The sequence below is a fragment of the Erythrolamprus reginae genome, chromosome 1 (genome assembly GCF_031021105.1).
Source record: "Erythrolamprus reginae isolate rEryReg1 chromosome 1, rEryReg1.hap1, whole genome shotgun sequence".
Classification (NCBI taxonomy): domain Eukaryota; kingdom Metazoa; phylum Chordata; class Lepidosauria; order Squamata; family Dipsadidae; genus Erythrolamprus; species Erythrolamprus reginae.
Window position 1 is genome coordinate 70,813,536 of NC_091950.1, and position 16,569 is coordinate 70,830,104.

Below are 16,569 nucleotides of genomic sequence, written 5' to 3' on the forward strand. Positions count from 1 at the left end.
AACTAAAGTTTAATAAATATAGGTCCCTAAGGCTACATATTTTAGCAAAGATGAAGATTCATGCTCACTTCCCATTGGCGGCACTATTTGAGTTACATAAGGACTTTTTTTTTTGGTCAAGTATGTGTTTGTAATATACATAGATATACACATTGTTTATACTGTATACTGGGTACTGATAAGAGGGGAACATTAGGACAGAGACAGTAGGCACGCTGGTGCGCTTATGCACGCCACTTACTGACCTCTTAGGAATCGAATGAAGTCAACAGTGGACAGTCTAAGAATAAAGTTTTGGGCGTTTGGTGATGAAACCACAGAGTCAAGTAGTGAGTTCCAGGCATTAATTACTCGGTTGCTGAAGTTGTATTTTCTAAGTTCAAGTTTGGGGTAGTTCACTTTGAGTTTGTATCTGTTGTGTGCTCGGGTATTATTGTGGTCATTTCTGCCTGATCTTGTCTCTTTGATGGAGGGATGACTTGGGACCGTCTTTCTAAACTAGGTGCTCTTTGGATAGAGCAGTGGTGTCTAACCTGGTGACTTTTAAGACTTAAGGACTTCAACTCCCAGAATTCCCAGTCATGGGGAATTCTAGGAATTGAAGACCCCAAGTCTTAATGCTGCCAAGGTTGGACCATCCCTGTATTAGTGCACCTTTCTGCCCAGGAATTGCAAAAATTGCAATCCAAATTGCACCACATAGAAAAAAAATGGATCTGAGATTAAAGCTTTGCTTTGCAAAGATAAATATTTTGGTGATCACCCATTTCTATTATAATATTAATAGAGCCCTAGAGTACTAAAATTGTCAAAGCACAGGCCTTGTTTCTTAAGTATTGAATTATGGATATTATTCAGGATTAGAGTAAATATAAATCAATGTCATATTCTTGGAAAAAAACTATTTTACTTTAATGTCAATAAACTTTAAATTCAGACTTTTCTTATTAGAATAAATGTTTCCTCTTAAAATGCATGATAATCATAATCAAGAGAAAATTTGTTCTGTTATTTATTTTCTAAATGATTGTACATGTTTAGCAGACTTTTGATTTAAATCCCTATGGATATATTGGAGACAGATGTTTAGATGACCTCACATTTAAAGTAATGTTATATTTGGACACCAGATTAAATTTTCCTTAAAATCTTTCCTTATAAGTGAGACTGTTTGAGTGCAGAAACTAATCAATGTTTTATCTTCGTAGCATACCACTTTATTAAATAGCATTTTTAACATTTTGACTTTTTTTTGCATCAGTCTGTATTTTAGAAAAGTCCTGATTATGCAACAGTTGTTTACATATGAAAATAAAGTTTCTGACTGGAAAAGTTAAATGAGAAACAGATTTTTGAAGTCACTTGAATTTGAATGCAAGTTTGCCATGTCATATATATTTCTCCCCTTCCCAAAATGGTATAGGTTTGCAATGAGCATTTTATAATACTGACAGTAGAAGGCCCTCTAATTCTGAATGTTAACTATTTTATAATTTAATTCCCTGAATAAACAGAAGAATTCTAACTATGTTTACATAGAAGCATGTCCAACTGATTTTAATAAAACTTTTAAACAAAGTGTTTAGAATTTCTATAATTTACTGTTTAAAGTCACAAAGTAGCAGATATGTACGTTGGATTTAAAAATTTTAAAATATAGAACAATTGCAATAATTATCCCATGAAATATATCTTTTAACTTGAAACTTTCAAAATGATTAACCGTGCATGATTGAAATGTCTTGTTTTCATAAAAAAATAGACTTTTGGAATGAAAAATTAATAAATTCAGCATGTCAAAGGTTTTTGTGGACTACGGTCCATTTAAACACACAGGGTAGCTTTCGACAATCAGGGTACACAAGGAATTAGAAAAGGAGGAAAATAAAATGTAAAAACTATAAGCTTGGTGTATTTTGTTTAATCGTGGTTTGTTGAAGTGATAACAGCTGATTTGCACAACATGCTAAGCCTGATACAAAGGGGCACAGAACATCACAACTGCAGTCTTGAGTTTGCTAGCTTATAATATAGTTGCTCAACTATATTGTCCTTTAGAGCAGTGTTTCCCAACCTTGGCATTCACTGGCTGGGGAATTCTGGGAGTTGAAGTCCAAATATCTTCAGGTTACCAAGGTTGGGAAACACTGCTTTAGAGCTGAATTGCTGTATTGCTGCCTCTGCTGCCATACATATTTTCCATTTTTATATATATTTCCTTTAAAAAATAAAACACAAAAATAAACAATGGTTCATTTATTTCTAGATAAGTATTTATATTTATCATTAAATTACTAGCATTCATTCAGAGAGCTAGATCAACTGTGTTCAGCTTTGTCTCATTCTTTTTTTTTTGCCCACCATTAACTTTCATGCACGGATCAATCACTGAAGCCTGGGTGGTGAAAAAAACACCCCAACAGGCAAACCAAAAGTTCAGAAAAATGGGCTTCTGGTTTGTCCATTGTGCTATTTTTTGCACGCTGGAGGCTTCAGCGAAGCTTCCTAAAGCCCCGGAGTACAAGAAACAGTATAACAGGCAAACCAGAAGTCCCTTTTTCCAAACTTCTGGTTTGTCCATTGGGCCATTTTTAACATTCAAGGGCTTCAGGAAGCTTTCCCAGAGAGTGAAACAGTCTTCCCCAAGGCCGAAAATCAGATGGCCAGCATGCGCATGTGCACTGGAGTTGACATAGGGCAATGCCTCACATGCCCTCTAATATGGCTCTGTGTGCCACTGGTGGCACGCGTGCCATAGGTTCACCATCACTCATCTAAAAGCAGACCTAAAATCATTGAAACACTTATTATTTGTCGATTTTAATACAGGGGTACCTCTACTTAAGAACTTAATTCGTTCCGAGACCAGGTTCTTAAGTGGAAAAGTTCTTAAGTAGAAGCAATTTTTCCCATAGGAATCAACGTAAAAGCAAATAATGCGTGCAAACCCATTAGGAAAGAAATAAAACCTCGGAATTTGGGTGGGAGGAGGAGGAGGAAGAAGAGGAGGAGAACAGTTGCTCCTGAAGGAAGAAGGTGAGGTGAGGGGAATCAAAAAAATCCAAAACTTTAAGGCTTTTTAAAAAAAAGAGGGACTCTGAGACAGTGAGGAGGAGCACACGCCTCCAATACACCCAGCACGAGGCTGCCCCCCATACACTGCACCAGAGAGAGAAATGGCAGGAAATTGGCTGGGCCTTCATGCCACTCTCAAATTCTTCGGAAATTTTTCCGGGCTCGGGTTCTTAAGAAGAGGCAAAAAAAATCTTGAACACCCAGTTCTTATCTAGAAAAGTTCTTAAGTAAAGGCGTTCTTAAGTAGAGGTACCACTGTACTGTATTTCCCTGAAAATAAGACCTCCCCCAAAATAAGCTCTTCCCCAAAATAAACCCTAACCTAAAAATACCATGGAGACAAGAGCTGAAAATCAGGATAGATGGCAAGAGGAGTCTTGCTCCATGCCCATCAAAATAATAGGACCGTCCCAAAAATAAGGCCAAGTGCTTATTTTGAGGTTCAAAAAGTATAAGACAGGGTCTTATTTTTGGGGAAACACAGTATTTAGTAAGTTAAAAAACAGAATACTGTACACCAGAGTGGAGATGGCATCTTTCTAATACACTATGCACCTCCCTTCCTTACACAATTTTTTTTTCTGGCACTCCCAGTTGAAAGAATAAATTTGAAGTTTCTAATATCTTCCCTCCTGAGCTGAAATCCCTGAAACTATTTAGAGAAGCCAGGAAGTGATACATTCTTCTGTTTTCCTTCCTTTTGCTGCAGCTCTAATTGCACCAAATATTTCCTTCCTGCATCAAAGGCACTTTTATTTATTGGTTTCCACCACTTAATTTCTTTTGTGCATTGAATTTGCTGAATGTGAGGTGAGGGTTAATACAGACCATGTGGCCTAGGGGCTATTACTTAATTTTTAACAGAAAAATGTTTTGTAGCATTTTAAATAATGTTATTATACAATTGTTATTTGGCTGAAATGAATCACATGTTTGTTTTTCTCTCTTTGGTTTGTATTTCAGCACTGGAAGTTTTTAAGACGATGTTGGATAACCAAATGTCTGAAGTAGTGTAGGGTTTCCTGCCTAAGCAGGAGGTTGGACTAGAAGACCTCCAAGGTCCCTTCCAACTCTGTTGTTGTTATTATAATATGATACTCAGCTGTCTGAAGCTGACGCTGCCAAAACCTGTCGGGCTTGTCCCAACTTGGATTGTTATTATTGTTTCCTGTTTTTCTGTACATGCTGTGGGAGTCCTCGGAGAGGGGCGGCATATAAATCCAATTAAATAAATAAATAAAATAAAACTTCATCGTTTAGATAGAAAGAGCCTTCAATTGCATTTATAGTGAAAGTAATACTTTTACTAAAGCCAAGTGGTTGCAAGGTAGAAAAGGCCAGATCTAAGATCTGTGCACAAAAGTTGTCTATTTATTTTCACCTTTCCCATGTCCTCCCTGCAACACTCTCGCTTGTGTCCAATTGAATTCAAATGAATAGTTTTGGTAACAGTTCTTAGGTTTGGTGGGCTCAGTCATGGTCCGCATTCCATTCCCATGTTTGTGACATTGAGGTTGGTCGGTCGATGTCTCTGGCAGGCACTTGAAGTGGTTTTGGTTTCTTTTTGTCTTCACTCCCTACTTGCTAACTCTGTCCCCACCCACCTCCCAAGGATTCGTGACAGTCTGGCAGTCTGGTATGAGGCCAAGGAAGAAGATGGGGCAAAGGAGAATGGAAGCACTGACATATTCAGTGATTGGTAATTGTTATTCATTTTAAATTTTTTAAATTTTTAAATAATTTTTTATCTCTGCCTTTATTATTTTTATAAATAGTTCAAGCTGTTGAACATGACTAATTCTACTTCCTTCTCCTATCTTTCCCCACAACAACCCTGTAAGGTGACTTGGGCTGAAAGAGAGTGCATAAGCTGGACTGGAACTCCCAGTCTCCTGGTTCCTAGTCTGATGCCTTAAAGCACTAAACCAAACCGATTGTTCTCAAGAAGATTAGATATTATTTGCATTCAAATACTTTGTTTTGTATTAATCAAAATCATACACTTGTCATCCTCCTTTTCTTGCTATTGTTATTAATAGATTAATAACAATCTTTTTATTAAAAATTAATAATATCAGCATAATATAATTAATAATATAATTATATTGATTAATAATATTATTGATTAATAATATTATGACATCAATTGACAAGCTGTAGTTTGTAGGAACAATTCTGATTATAGGTATTTGATCAAACCTTAGCGTTTGGATTCAGATAAAACATTGGGTTATATTTAATTGAGCAAAAAAATACTTTAATTTTTTAAATACTTAAATATTTTAAATACTTTAATTAATTAAATGCTTTAATTAATTCTAGTTTCAGAGAGTAAGGAAGAATTGGATCCACTTGGTTAATTCAGTGTTTTTCAACCAGTGTGCCGTGGCACACTAGTGTGCCGCGAGACATGGTCAGGTGTGCCGCGAAGAAGGAAGTTCAGGTTTCGGTCTCGCAACTTTTTGCTGAGAGAGAGAGAGAAAGAGAGAGAGAGTGAGAGAGAGAGAGAAAGCAAGAGAGAGAGAAGAGAGAAAGAGAGAAAGCAAGAGAGAGAGAAAGAAAGCAAGAGAGAGAAAGAGGAAGAAAGAAAGAAAGAGAGAAAGAGAGAAAAGGAGAGGAAGGGAGAGATGATGATTGAGACAGAGAAGGAGAGGAAAGAGAGAGAAACAAAAGAGAGAGAGAAGTGACTCTTGATTTAAAGCATATGATAAAAAGCACCCAGAGAATAAGAGAGAAAAAACCCCCCAGCCCTCACCTGTTTTTGGAAAGGGTTCCAGAATGTGTACACACACACACACACACACACACACACACACACACACACACACACACACAAGGGGGGGAGGAGACAGGGATGGAAAAAGAGAAGAGAGTGTCTTAGGGTGTAATTTTGGTTGGTGGTGTGCCCCAGGATTTTGTAAATGTAAAAAATGTGCCGTGGCTCAAAAAAGGTTGAAAATCACTGGTAGTATCCAAAATTATTGTTCAGGCAATGAGGTCTGACTAAGATTTTTCTCTCAAGTGTCCAGAGTGATTGCTCAGTGATAAGATCAGGGCAGGGTTTAGGATGAGCATACACTAGCCTGGGGCATCAAAGCTTAGGGAGTGCCAATGCTGCCCTTCCTTCTGACATTCTAAACATGCAAAACTTCAAAGGGGGGTGGCACCATCAGACAGCATAGCTTAAGTGGATAACATACGCAGAAGGCCCCTAGGTTCAGCTACTGTCCATTCTGGCTAAAAGAATCAGGTTGATTTTAGAGTTGAAGAATATGCCTAGGACCGTGGAGGTCAAGATTAAGTCCACCACGAGCCATGGAAAATCACTGGATGAATTTGAACCAATAATTCTTTGTTAGTCCAATCTGTTTATCCCAGAGGTCTGCTGGGAAAAAAATGAAAAGTGATTCTCCTGTAAGCTTTCTTGAATTTTTGGAGAAAAGAGAGGATAAATGTGAATTAGATGAATCGAATAAATCAGAATTAAGTAGCAGATATAGGAGAAAGCATTCTGAGTGTGTTCGCAGTCATGGTGTATATAAAAATATAGTCTCACTTAATATAATGCCACTTCCTAGTTTCTACATACCATACTTGCATTTTCACATTTCATGGTGTGATAGAGCAGGGATATCAAACTGGATTTTTTTCAAGTGCCGGATCAGCATTGGGGGAGAGATTGGACGGACACCTCCTGCAGCACTCTGCCGGCCCTCTAGATTCTAATTCTAGGTCCCTTTTGGCCAGCAGAATGCTGCAGGAGGCTATCTGGGACAAAAATGGGGCATGGGTAGCCATTAGTGTCCCCCCCCCCCCCCGTGCCCCATTTTGCCTGCCAGGGGCACCGCAGGCCAGTCCTTCGCTATTTTCAGGCTGGCCCTGTAAGCAAGATTTAAGCACCCTGTGGGCCGGATCCAGCCTGCGGATCTTCAATTTGACACCCCTGTGGTCGAGTATTATTAAAATAAATGCTGATTTTATACACAAGCCTTTTGAGTAATATATACTGAGCTTTCCCCACCAGAATGGCAGTGAAAGAAATTGCCCTATAGCAACATTCTGCTAACAGTTTGCAAGTGATTCAAGCATTTGAGACCCGCGTTGTTATTTAGTACAGAAAAGCTCAAGGATTATGGTAACAACTTTCATGCCAGTCTTAACTTTTATGTTTAGAGTTGTAAGTGATCGAAAGGCTGTAAACCAAACACATAGTACATTTTCAAAATATAGATTTTGATGGAGATTTGGGAAGGTGCCTTTTTACAATTTTCTGTTTGTTTGTTTGTTTCCTTCCTTGGTAAATAGTAATGAATTTCAATCTAGCTGAAATTCAAGATGATCTCCAGATATTCTTTCTGGCTGCTGTCAATGCCGTTCAGTTCATTATTTTATTTCAGATTAAAAGTTGGTGCTTTGATTTGGTTAGTCTGCATTGTAAAAGTTACTTCCTAACCGAACTATAATCAAATTTGTCTATTCTAAATAGTTGCAAATGTAAGCATTGTTGGTTTGTGCAGTGCTAAAGATATGTTTACAAAGGAAGTATATTTTTGCTGAAGAAAATGTGCTTTATTTCCCCATAATCACATTGATGATCATCTTAAATGGGATTTGTGTGTCCAGCACCCTCCTCTTGAGTTCACCATTCTTCCCCTCTCCCCTTCTACTCAGCTTTCTTCATTGTGAAAACAATTATTGATTAAACATTGAGCATGTTCAATCCTCATTATGGTATTTTTTGGAATACCTTCCTCCGCACTTAATCTCCCCACGCCTTTAATCATTGATGGAAATCTTAGGATTTCCCCAAGCCTTTGGAAATGTATTCTTTTGTTCTTGGGTGGTGCCATTTTGGCTACAAAAGTCTAAACATAAAAATCAAGGAGATGATATATCTAAAAAAGCTACCAGTACTATCCAGAGTTGGATTGCTATTGGTGCAGTAGATGACTGCGAACCAGTAGCGGCCGCCAGTTCCTGCCATTTGCACATAAATGCTCTGATGCCAGTCCTTCGGGTGCCGCCATCTTTTCTTCTTTATTTTTTTGTATTTTTTGCTTCCTGTGCATGCGCAGAAGCAAAATCTTGTGGAGGAACATTCTTGTGCGTAAGATTTTGGCAATTTCCTGCATATGTGCAGAAGCAAGATCACTCTGGGGATGTATTGTGGTTAGCTCTGGCCTAGCTCCTGCCCCAAGGACTGTGGATGTGGGGGAGACATCCACATGCCGCAGGCCTGTTTTGCTCCCAGTGGAATCTGCTGATGAAGGTTCCTCTGACCAAGAAGACATGAGTGACAGGGAGGAGGAGAGTGTGGCAGACAGCTCAGAAGGAGCTCCTTGGATTCGGAACAAGAGTTAATGATACAGCCACGCATGCGGAGAGCGATGCATAGGCAACAACAACTGAGAGATTATTATCAAAGAAAATGAGGCCACCTGTGGTTGGGTGGGGCTGTGGTAATTAGTGAGGCTGCTATAAAGAGCAGCCTGTGGGTTTGGCCATTGTGGAGGATTATCTGATCATTGTGTTTCGTGCCTGCCTTGCTGACTTTGACCTTGGTGTGTTGCTTTTCCCCCGCTTTGAAACTAAACCAGGGCAAAGTGTGTTTCACTTTGTGAAAGAAGAAGGACTGTGAATTGCCTCACAGCTGCAAGCTAACTATCTCAGAACTGATAAGGGACTTGTACAAATTACCAGTTTGTTTGGAGACGAGTGCTCTTTTCTATACCAAAAGAGTGCTTAGTTTAAGTGAATTTATGTTATAAAGAACATTGTTTTGAATTTTCAAACGTGTGTGTGTCTGAAATTTGTACCTGTGAATTTTCGGGAGGATTCTACCAGAGAGCCCAACAGAACAGAATGCAGCAAGTAAGAGGCATCCGCCCCTGGTGCCATCCATTATAGCAGTGTTTCGCTGGCTGGGGAATTCTGGGAGTTGAAGTCCAGATATCTCCAAGTTGCCAAGGTTGGGAAACACTGCATTATAGGGTGGGATACAAATAAATAAATAAAATAAAAATTATGCTTTCCAAAGAAGAAAGTTGTCTTTTAAAGAAGTGGCACATTTTTTAAAATTTAAAGCTAGCTCTGTGTTGCCACTAAAAGTAATGCCTCATGCTTTTGAATACATATTAAAGGAATTCATTGCTTTAAAAAAAAATCATGTGAATATTTTGCATGCTAAAACCAAGCCAGGTTTGGAAATGATGAATACATGTTTTATAAACACATAACCCCCATAGAAAAAATATATTCCACATTGAAATTGGTTTTGTTCCATCTTCTGCTGGCTGAACTCTCTGCCTCCCTAACCAAGTGGAGCAAAATAAAGAGTGGCATCTCTTAAAAATAGATACAGGTTTGTCCAATTTCTGCAGGTATTTCTCTTCTTTTTCCTATGTACCGATTTTAGTGGAATAAGCAGAAATAATATGTCAGGCTTTGGATTATACATTTATAATGTCAGATTTGAGATTATACATTTCATCAAAATTTGCTAGGTAAAAAGGAAAAGATGCACTGAATTTTGATGAAGGTGAGTAATGTGCCATATGAGTATTTAAAGTGGAAGACGGTTCATATCTAGTTTAAATGTGGGTCTTGTGATTATGAACCATAATTCAGTATGTCCTTGGAGAGGGGCGGCATATAAATCTAAATCTACATCTAAATAATACTACTACTACTACTAGTAATACTACTACTACTAATAATAATACTAATACTAATAATAGTAGTAATAATAATAATAATAATTGTATAATAGTAATAATACAATAATAATAATAACAATAATAAGTAGAATTAGTTTTTTGTCAGAGAAATTTGGTAACATTTTGCAACATGATTTAAAATAATAATTAGTTCTATAATCTCTGAAATATAGTGAGTCACATTAAGTGAAGAAATGGAGAACAATATAATTGCATATCATTATATTCTTTCCAGCCATATAAAGGATACAGATTGGCACAACCGAGAAAGGAGACCTTGACCTTGAATGGTACAGGTTGATACCTGCCACTGAGGCTGTGAGAAATAGGGTCCCAACCTTTCATTCAAGAGCTCACAGCAGCATGCTGTTGTATCGTGAAGTATGGTGGATCATTGGCTTGAAGATGCTGGAGTTGTCGGCCAGAGAAGGTGGACTTTCTGCACTCCGGCAGTTCAAGCCCTAGAATCACGTGATGGATTGAGTTCCCACCACTTGCTAATCTGCTAATCAGTTGAAAAGCATGCAAATGCAAGTAGATAAATAGGAACCACTCTGGCAGGACTAATGACAGAAGGAAAAAACCCCTACCACATTGGTTGAAATGCGAGGTGAAAACCAGTGGAGAAAAAGCTCTGGATCACATGGAGACTCCCGCGGAATGCCATTAGCTGCTCTGCGTGCGGAATTAGGCCGCCTCCTGTGGTGCACCCTGGGTAGCGTGCGAGCGTGAACTGAATGAACTAGCAATCTTCGGCAGTCATACTACTACTCTGTAATAACATTGTAGACTCCTGGCTTTCGGGTACCAATGCCGTACGCTAAATAAATAAATAATAATCCTCACAATGACAACGCTGTGTGACAGATAGAGCTGAGAAAGAGCAGTTCTGAATTACCAAGTGAGCCTCCATGGCTGAGATAGACTCTAGCCTGCGTCCTCCCACTGGCTGCCCACAGTGAAAGCAGATGTCCATTTGCACAGAACATTGGATTTTCCTGTTACTTCTTTCATTTCCTTTGCCAGGTTTTGCGTTGAAAAAGTACATTCACACACTGGAAAGCTGTTGGCTTATTTGGAATTTTTCAGTTTATACTTATTACAGGAGTTGCTTTTTTGACTACCGCTGAGCTGGTGCTATTTCCATTTAGAAATGCAAACATATTCAAGTGTTGATTCAACTAAAAGTTATGTATATTTTGTATCTTTTCATTCAAGTCTAGCCAAGGATGGGTACATCTAGTGTGGTTGAACTTTTGGTGAATCATGTCTGACTAACTTTGATTTTGCGTTGCTCTGGAATGAATTTAAGTATGTGTGTGTGTGTGTTTAAAGAAAATTCTTCATAGCTATAACTTCTAGCTGGGCATATTAATTCTTAACGTTTAAAATGGGAACATGCTTTTTTTTTTTTAATTGGAAGGTTATGTTCTTACAGCTGTGGAATATATAAATTTAAAGTTTCCAGTAATGAGAGCATAAAAGCCATGTCAGATCATGAGTAAGATTACCTATAGGCTGACTATTTTAGAAACATCCTATGATGCCAGCAGTTTGTATGGTTATTGCAATGCATGTTTGTAAAAATGGTTTGCATTTTAGAGTAGGGCGGTTTTTGGCATCTTCCAGTGGTGTCCAAAAGAGTTTATGAGAGCAGACAGCTATTATGTGAGGAGCTTATGTTCCCGCAACATTTTGCTTATTTTTTCTTGAAGTGATATCTTTGACACTTTCAGCATTTTGAAAGATGTATGGCCGTAAAATAACATACTAGGATTTGTTTTTGCACACTTTATATTATCTATTTGTTTCTCTGGCAGCCAAGCCTGTATTTATGACTTCTGGGTGCGTCTTTGAATAACATTAAACTGCAACTTCACAGGTGATTCGTTCTCCTCTGCCCCTTTCCTTCATTTTATCCTTCTTTTTCTTTGAAGCTGGAATGGGCGGACCTACGTGTTAATATGCAAGGAAAAAGACTGAGCACGATCTGAAATTAAAATTAATCTGTTTTCATCATTTTTTATTTTGTTTCATTTTAACTTGCATTGATAAGGCAGGTCAAGCTGTGTTCGGATTTCTTTTCCACTTTTTTAACCTTGTGCATATGGAGAAGTTCTGATATGTCCAGGTACTGCATGTATATTTTTGTAATTTATGAATAGTTGGCCACATGTGTGAGGCAGATGTCTTTCAAGTGTTTGAAAAGTTAATCTACCAAATGAACACCTTCAGTTGTCAGCGCTCATATATTTATGGAATTTTTTTCACCTTGTGTCCTTATCTTGGAAACAATTTCCTGCAAAGCTTTGTTACTAGTGAGATTTTTGCCTTTTTCCTATGAAAGACTTGCTGAGTTATATAAACTCATATATTATCATTCTTTCTCTCTCTCCCACTCCCCCTCCCTTCCCCCCATCCCTCACACACACACACATGTTCAATTCAGGGTAGGCAGCAGGCAGGACGGTGTAGAATACAATTCTTCCGGTGGAAATTAAGATGAGTGTGCAGCTCCAGCTGATCAGCAGCTGTCACTTCCTGGATTACTGGTCTCGGCTCGGCTCTCCTTTTCCCCCCTGCTGCGTCTGCACTCCTTGCTTTTTTCCTCTTTCCTCCTTCCTGGCCTCGAACGAGCTTCCCTCTCTCTTGCCCAGCTCCCTTCCGGCCTCACGCGGCCACCTCCCACCTGAGATGCAAGCAGAAAGTGTGGGTGAAAGCGGTGCTGGCAGTATTTATGCTTCTGGCAGCTCCTGTTTGCCTAGCTAACCAGCCTGAGCCGGGGGGGGGGCAACCCAGGAAGGAGAGCACGGGAAACGCAAGTTGTCACCCCAGTGAGTGACACTGGTAAGGTTGTAAGTTGAGGACTTAACAGTTCACTTGAATGATGATGATTGTTCAAGTCACTCCCACCTGGTCACATGGCCAGCAAGCCACTCCTACCCAGTCACATGACCATTAAGCCATACCCACAAAATAAGCCACACCCACAGTGTGGCAGTAAAATTTCTGGCTGCCCATTACTGGTTCAATTGATAGATCAAGCCTGGTTTCTGATTCATTAACTTTAAAGATTGCGTCATAAGAAAAAAAATATTTTGATTTCAATGGTAATCAGTGATGGGCTCCTACAGGAACGGTCAGGAACGCAGTTCCGGTAGCAAAATTTGTAGCTCCACCCCAGAGCACCCAATTTGCACTGAAAGATGTTGAAACAAAATGCATAAGCCACGCCCATAGTATGGTAGTAAAAATTCTGGTAGCCCATCACTGATGGTAATCATAGTTTGGACAAAAATATAAAATATGATATAGCTTTTCTTGAATATTTTCCTCACAAAATAATTTCTCTGAATATTTAATCCAGGCTAATTAACAAACATTGCAAAATATTAACGTATTTTTTAAAAAACGACAATATAAAACAAGTAACAAAATGACCAAAAGCAGGATCAAATCAACAAGAAAAGCTACACAAAAGACAGTTATGCTGAATGATTGGTTGGAAAAGTCCATGCCGCCACTAGATAGCAGCAATGATGCAGAAGTCCTCAACTCCTTACTGTCATTTGGCAGGTGTCTGGACTTTGCAACTAATCATGCCAAGAGCCAAATTTCCAGAAGACAGTAACACCCATTTAAGTACTGCAAGGTCATTTCATGTCATCTGTGTCATGCAGAGTAGGAAATACATTCTTATCAATGTTTTCAACGTGGAAAGTTACAGGACTGGAAGATACAACTTTAAAAGTATAAACTTTTAAAGCTTCCGTAAATATGCCCATGTCACACCAACACTCCGCAGTCTGCATTGGTTGCCGATCAGTTTCCGGTCACAATTCAAAGTGTTGGTTATGAACTATAAAGCCCTTCAGGGCACCGGGCCAGATTATCTCAGGGACCGCCTTCTGCCGCACGAATCCCAGCGACCAGTTAGGTCCCACAGAGTGGGCCTTCTCCGGGTCCCGTCAACTAAACAATGTCGGTTGGCGGGGCCCAGGGGAAGAGCCTTCTCTGTGGCGGCCCCAGCTCTCTGGAACCAACTCCCCCCAGAGATTAGAATTGCCCCCACCCTCCTTGCCTGTCATAAGCTCCTCAAAACCCACCTCTCCCGTCAGGCATGGGGGAGCTAAGATAATCTTTCCCCCTAGGCTTCTACAGTTTATGCATGGTATGTTTGTATGTATGATTGGTTTTATAACAAGGGTTTTTAGCTGCTTTAGTATTGTATTTTTACATTCTGTATTTGTCACTGTTGTTAGCCGCCCTGAGTCCATGGAGAGGGGCGGCATACAAATCCAATAAATAAATTAAATAAATAAATAAATAAATTTATGAATTTATGGCCAAAAAACCCTCAAAAAAACCCCCAAAATGTTTGACCCAGGGGCAATATAGCTAAGTATAGATTAGTAATGAGGGTTCAATTAAACTTGCATTAGGCCTCAGGAAGTTACCAGTACCTTGGTATGGTATATAAATTAGGCTTCAACTGAATGGATACTTTTATAAGGACACTTTGAACTCTAGTTGATTACTTTTTTCCATAGTTTTATTTTAACAAGTAATACTTAATATTACAAGCTAATACATTTCTGTGTGTCTATACATATGTACCGTGTTTCCCCGATAGTAAGACACCCCCGATTGTAAGACGCATCGGGGGTTTCAGGGGGGTCGGCTAATATAAGCCGTACCCTGAAAGTAAGACATATGTCTTACTTTCGGGGAAACACGGTACTAAAAGCGAGGGAGCTGCGCGCCCAGGAGAGTCTCCCTTACGCAGCCTGGTGCCAGCTGGTGGTGGCGCGCTGCGCCCAGAGCTTGGGCCACCCGGCGGGCGAGGTGGCGGCCCTGGCCGAAGCGGCGCGGCTCTGGCTGCGGCACGAGCGGGAGCTCCGACTGCGCTTCCTGCGCAAGCTCAACGTGTCGGAGACGTCAGAGCAGTTCGCGGCGCTGGCAAGGGAGCTTCACGCCCAGGAGAGTCTCCCTTACGCAGCCTGGTGCCAGCTTTCTCTTTCCTCTCCTCTCCCCTTACGGCCCCGTGCAGCTGGACGCCAAGAAGAGCCCGCTGGCTCTCCTCGCGCAGACCTGCTCCCAGATCAGCAAGCCGGACCCGTCGCCTTCTTCCAAGCTCTCCAGCAGCACCGACAAAGAGATGTCCAAAGGCGGACCCTTGAAGCTCAGCGACATCGGCGCCGAGGACAAGTCCAGCTTCAAGCCTTACTCCAAACCCGGCGCTGATAAGAAGGACTCCTCGGCCGGCAGAGGAAGCGCGGTGGCGGCGGCAGGCTCCGGAGGGAGCTCGGGCGGTGGCGAGAAGACGGGATTCCGGGTGGCGAGCGCCACCTGCCCGCCGTTCACGCCAAGGACAGGCAGCCCCAGTTCCAGCGCCTCGGCCTGCTCGCCCGGCTTCTTGCCCGGCGGGGAGAACAAAGGCGGCGGCAGGAGTAGCAGAGGCGAGGCGGAGAAGAAAGAAGTGGCGGATAGCTGCGGCAAGGGCGCATCCGACGGCGCGTCCCGCTTGGCTTCTTCCAGCGGCCTCTCCGCCGAGCTGAGCCAAAGCCATGAGGGCTCCAAGGCGGGGCTCTGCCGACTTGGTGGCGCCCGTCTCCCCTTACAAGCCGGGCCAGACTGTTTTCCCGCTGCCGCCGCCGGCCATCATGAGCTACCCGGGCTCGTTATCCGGCTTTGCTGGGGTCGAGCGCCATGCCCGGCGGCAGGAACTGGAACCCGCTAGAGGGCTGGACCCCGCCGCTTTGCCGCCGCTCCCGCCGCCGGCTTTGCTGGGGTCGAGCACCACGCCTGGCAGCAGGAACTGTGGGGGGTAGCTGGCGTACGCCCCGGCTAACGAGCCCGGGTAGCCTTGGAGCCCTCGTGGCTTTGGCTCAGCTTGGCGGAGAGGCCGCTGGAAGAAGCCAAGCGGGATGCGCCGTCGGATGCGCCCTTGCCGCAGCTATCCGCCGCTTCTTCTACGCCTCGCCTGCGCTACTCCCGCCACTGCCTTTGCTCTCCCCGCCGGGCAAGAGGCCGGGCGAGCAGGCCGAGGCGCTGGAACTGGGGCTGCCTGTCCTTGGCGTGAACGGCGGGCAGGTGGCGCTCGGCACCCGGAATCCCGTCTTCTCGCCACCACCCGAGCTCCCTCCGGAGCCTGCCGCCGCCGCCACGCTTCCTCCGCCGGCCGAGGAGTCCTTCTTATCCGCGCCGGGTTTGGAGTAAGGCTTGAAGCTGGACTTGTCCTCGGTGCCGATGTCGCTGAGCTTTGGACGTCTCTTTGTCGGCGCCGCTGGAGAGCCTGGAAGAAGGCGACGGGTCCGGCTTGCCGATCTGGGAGCAGGTCTGCGCGAGGAGAGCCAGCGGGCTGTTCTTGGCATCCAGCTGCACGGGGCCGTAAGGGGAGAGGAGAGGAAAGAGAAAGCTGGCACCAGGCTGCGTAAGGGAGACTCTCCTGGGCGTGAAGCTCCCTTGCCAGCGCCGCGAACTGCTCCAATGCCTCCGACACGTTGGGCTTGCGCAGGAAGCGCAGTCGGAGCTCCCGCTTGTGCTGCAGCCAGAGCCGCGCCGCTTCGGCCAGGGCCGCCTCCTCGCCCGCCGGGTGGCCCAAGCTCTGGGCGCAGCGCGCCACCGCCAGCTGGCACCAGGCTGCGTAAGGGAGACTCTCCTGGGTGCGCAGCTCCCTCGCCAGCGCCGCGAACTGCTCCGACGCCTCCGACACGTTGGGCTTGCGCAGGAAGCGCTTGCGGAGCTTAGACGACACCAGCCGGTAGCGCGTCAGGAA

General features: G+C 42.6%; 1 protein-coding gene and 1 pseudogene across 3 annotated transcripts in view; both read left to right on the forward strand.

The window, feature by feature from the left end:
• The window catches only part of SLC25A21 (solute carrier family 25 member 21), a 314,802-nt gene that overhangs the window by 15,261 nt on the left and 282,972 nt on the right, over positions 1–16,569 (forward strand). Inside the window, exon 2 of one of the 3 annotated variants that reach the window (XM_070755370.1) lies at positions 4,688–4,774. The exons of the other annotated variants lie outside the window; for them this stretch is intronic. Within the exon in view, the coding sequence (XP_070611471.1) occupies positions 4,688–4,774 (87 nt within the window). The remainder of the gene's footprint in view (positions 1–4,687; positions 4,775–16,569) is intronic. 3 annotated transcript variants of the gene reach the window in all.
• LOC139156795 (zinc finger protein 503 pseudogene) lies at positions 11,021–15,622 on the forward strand (annotated as a pseudogene).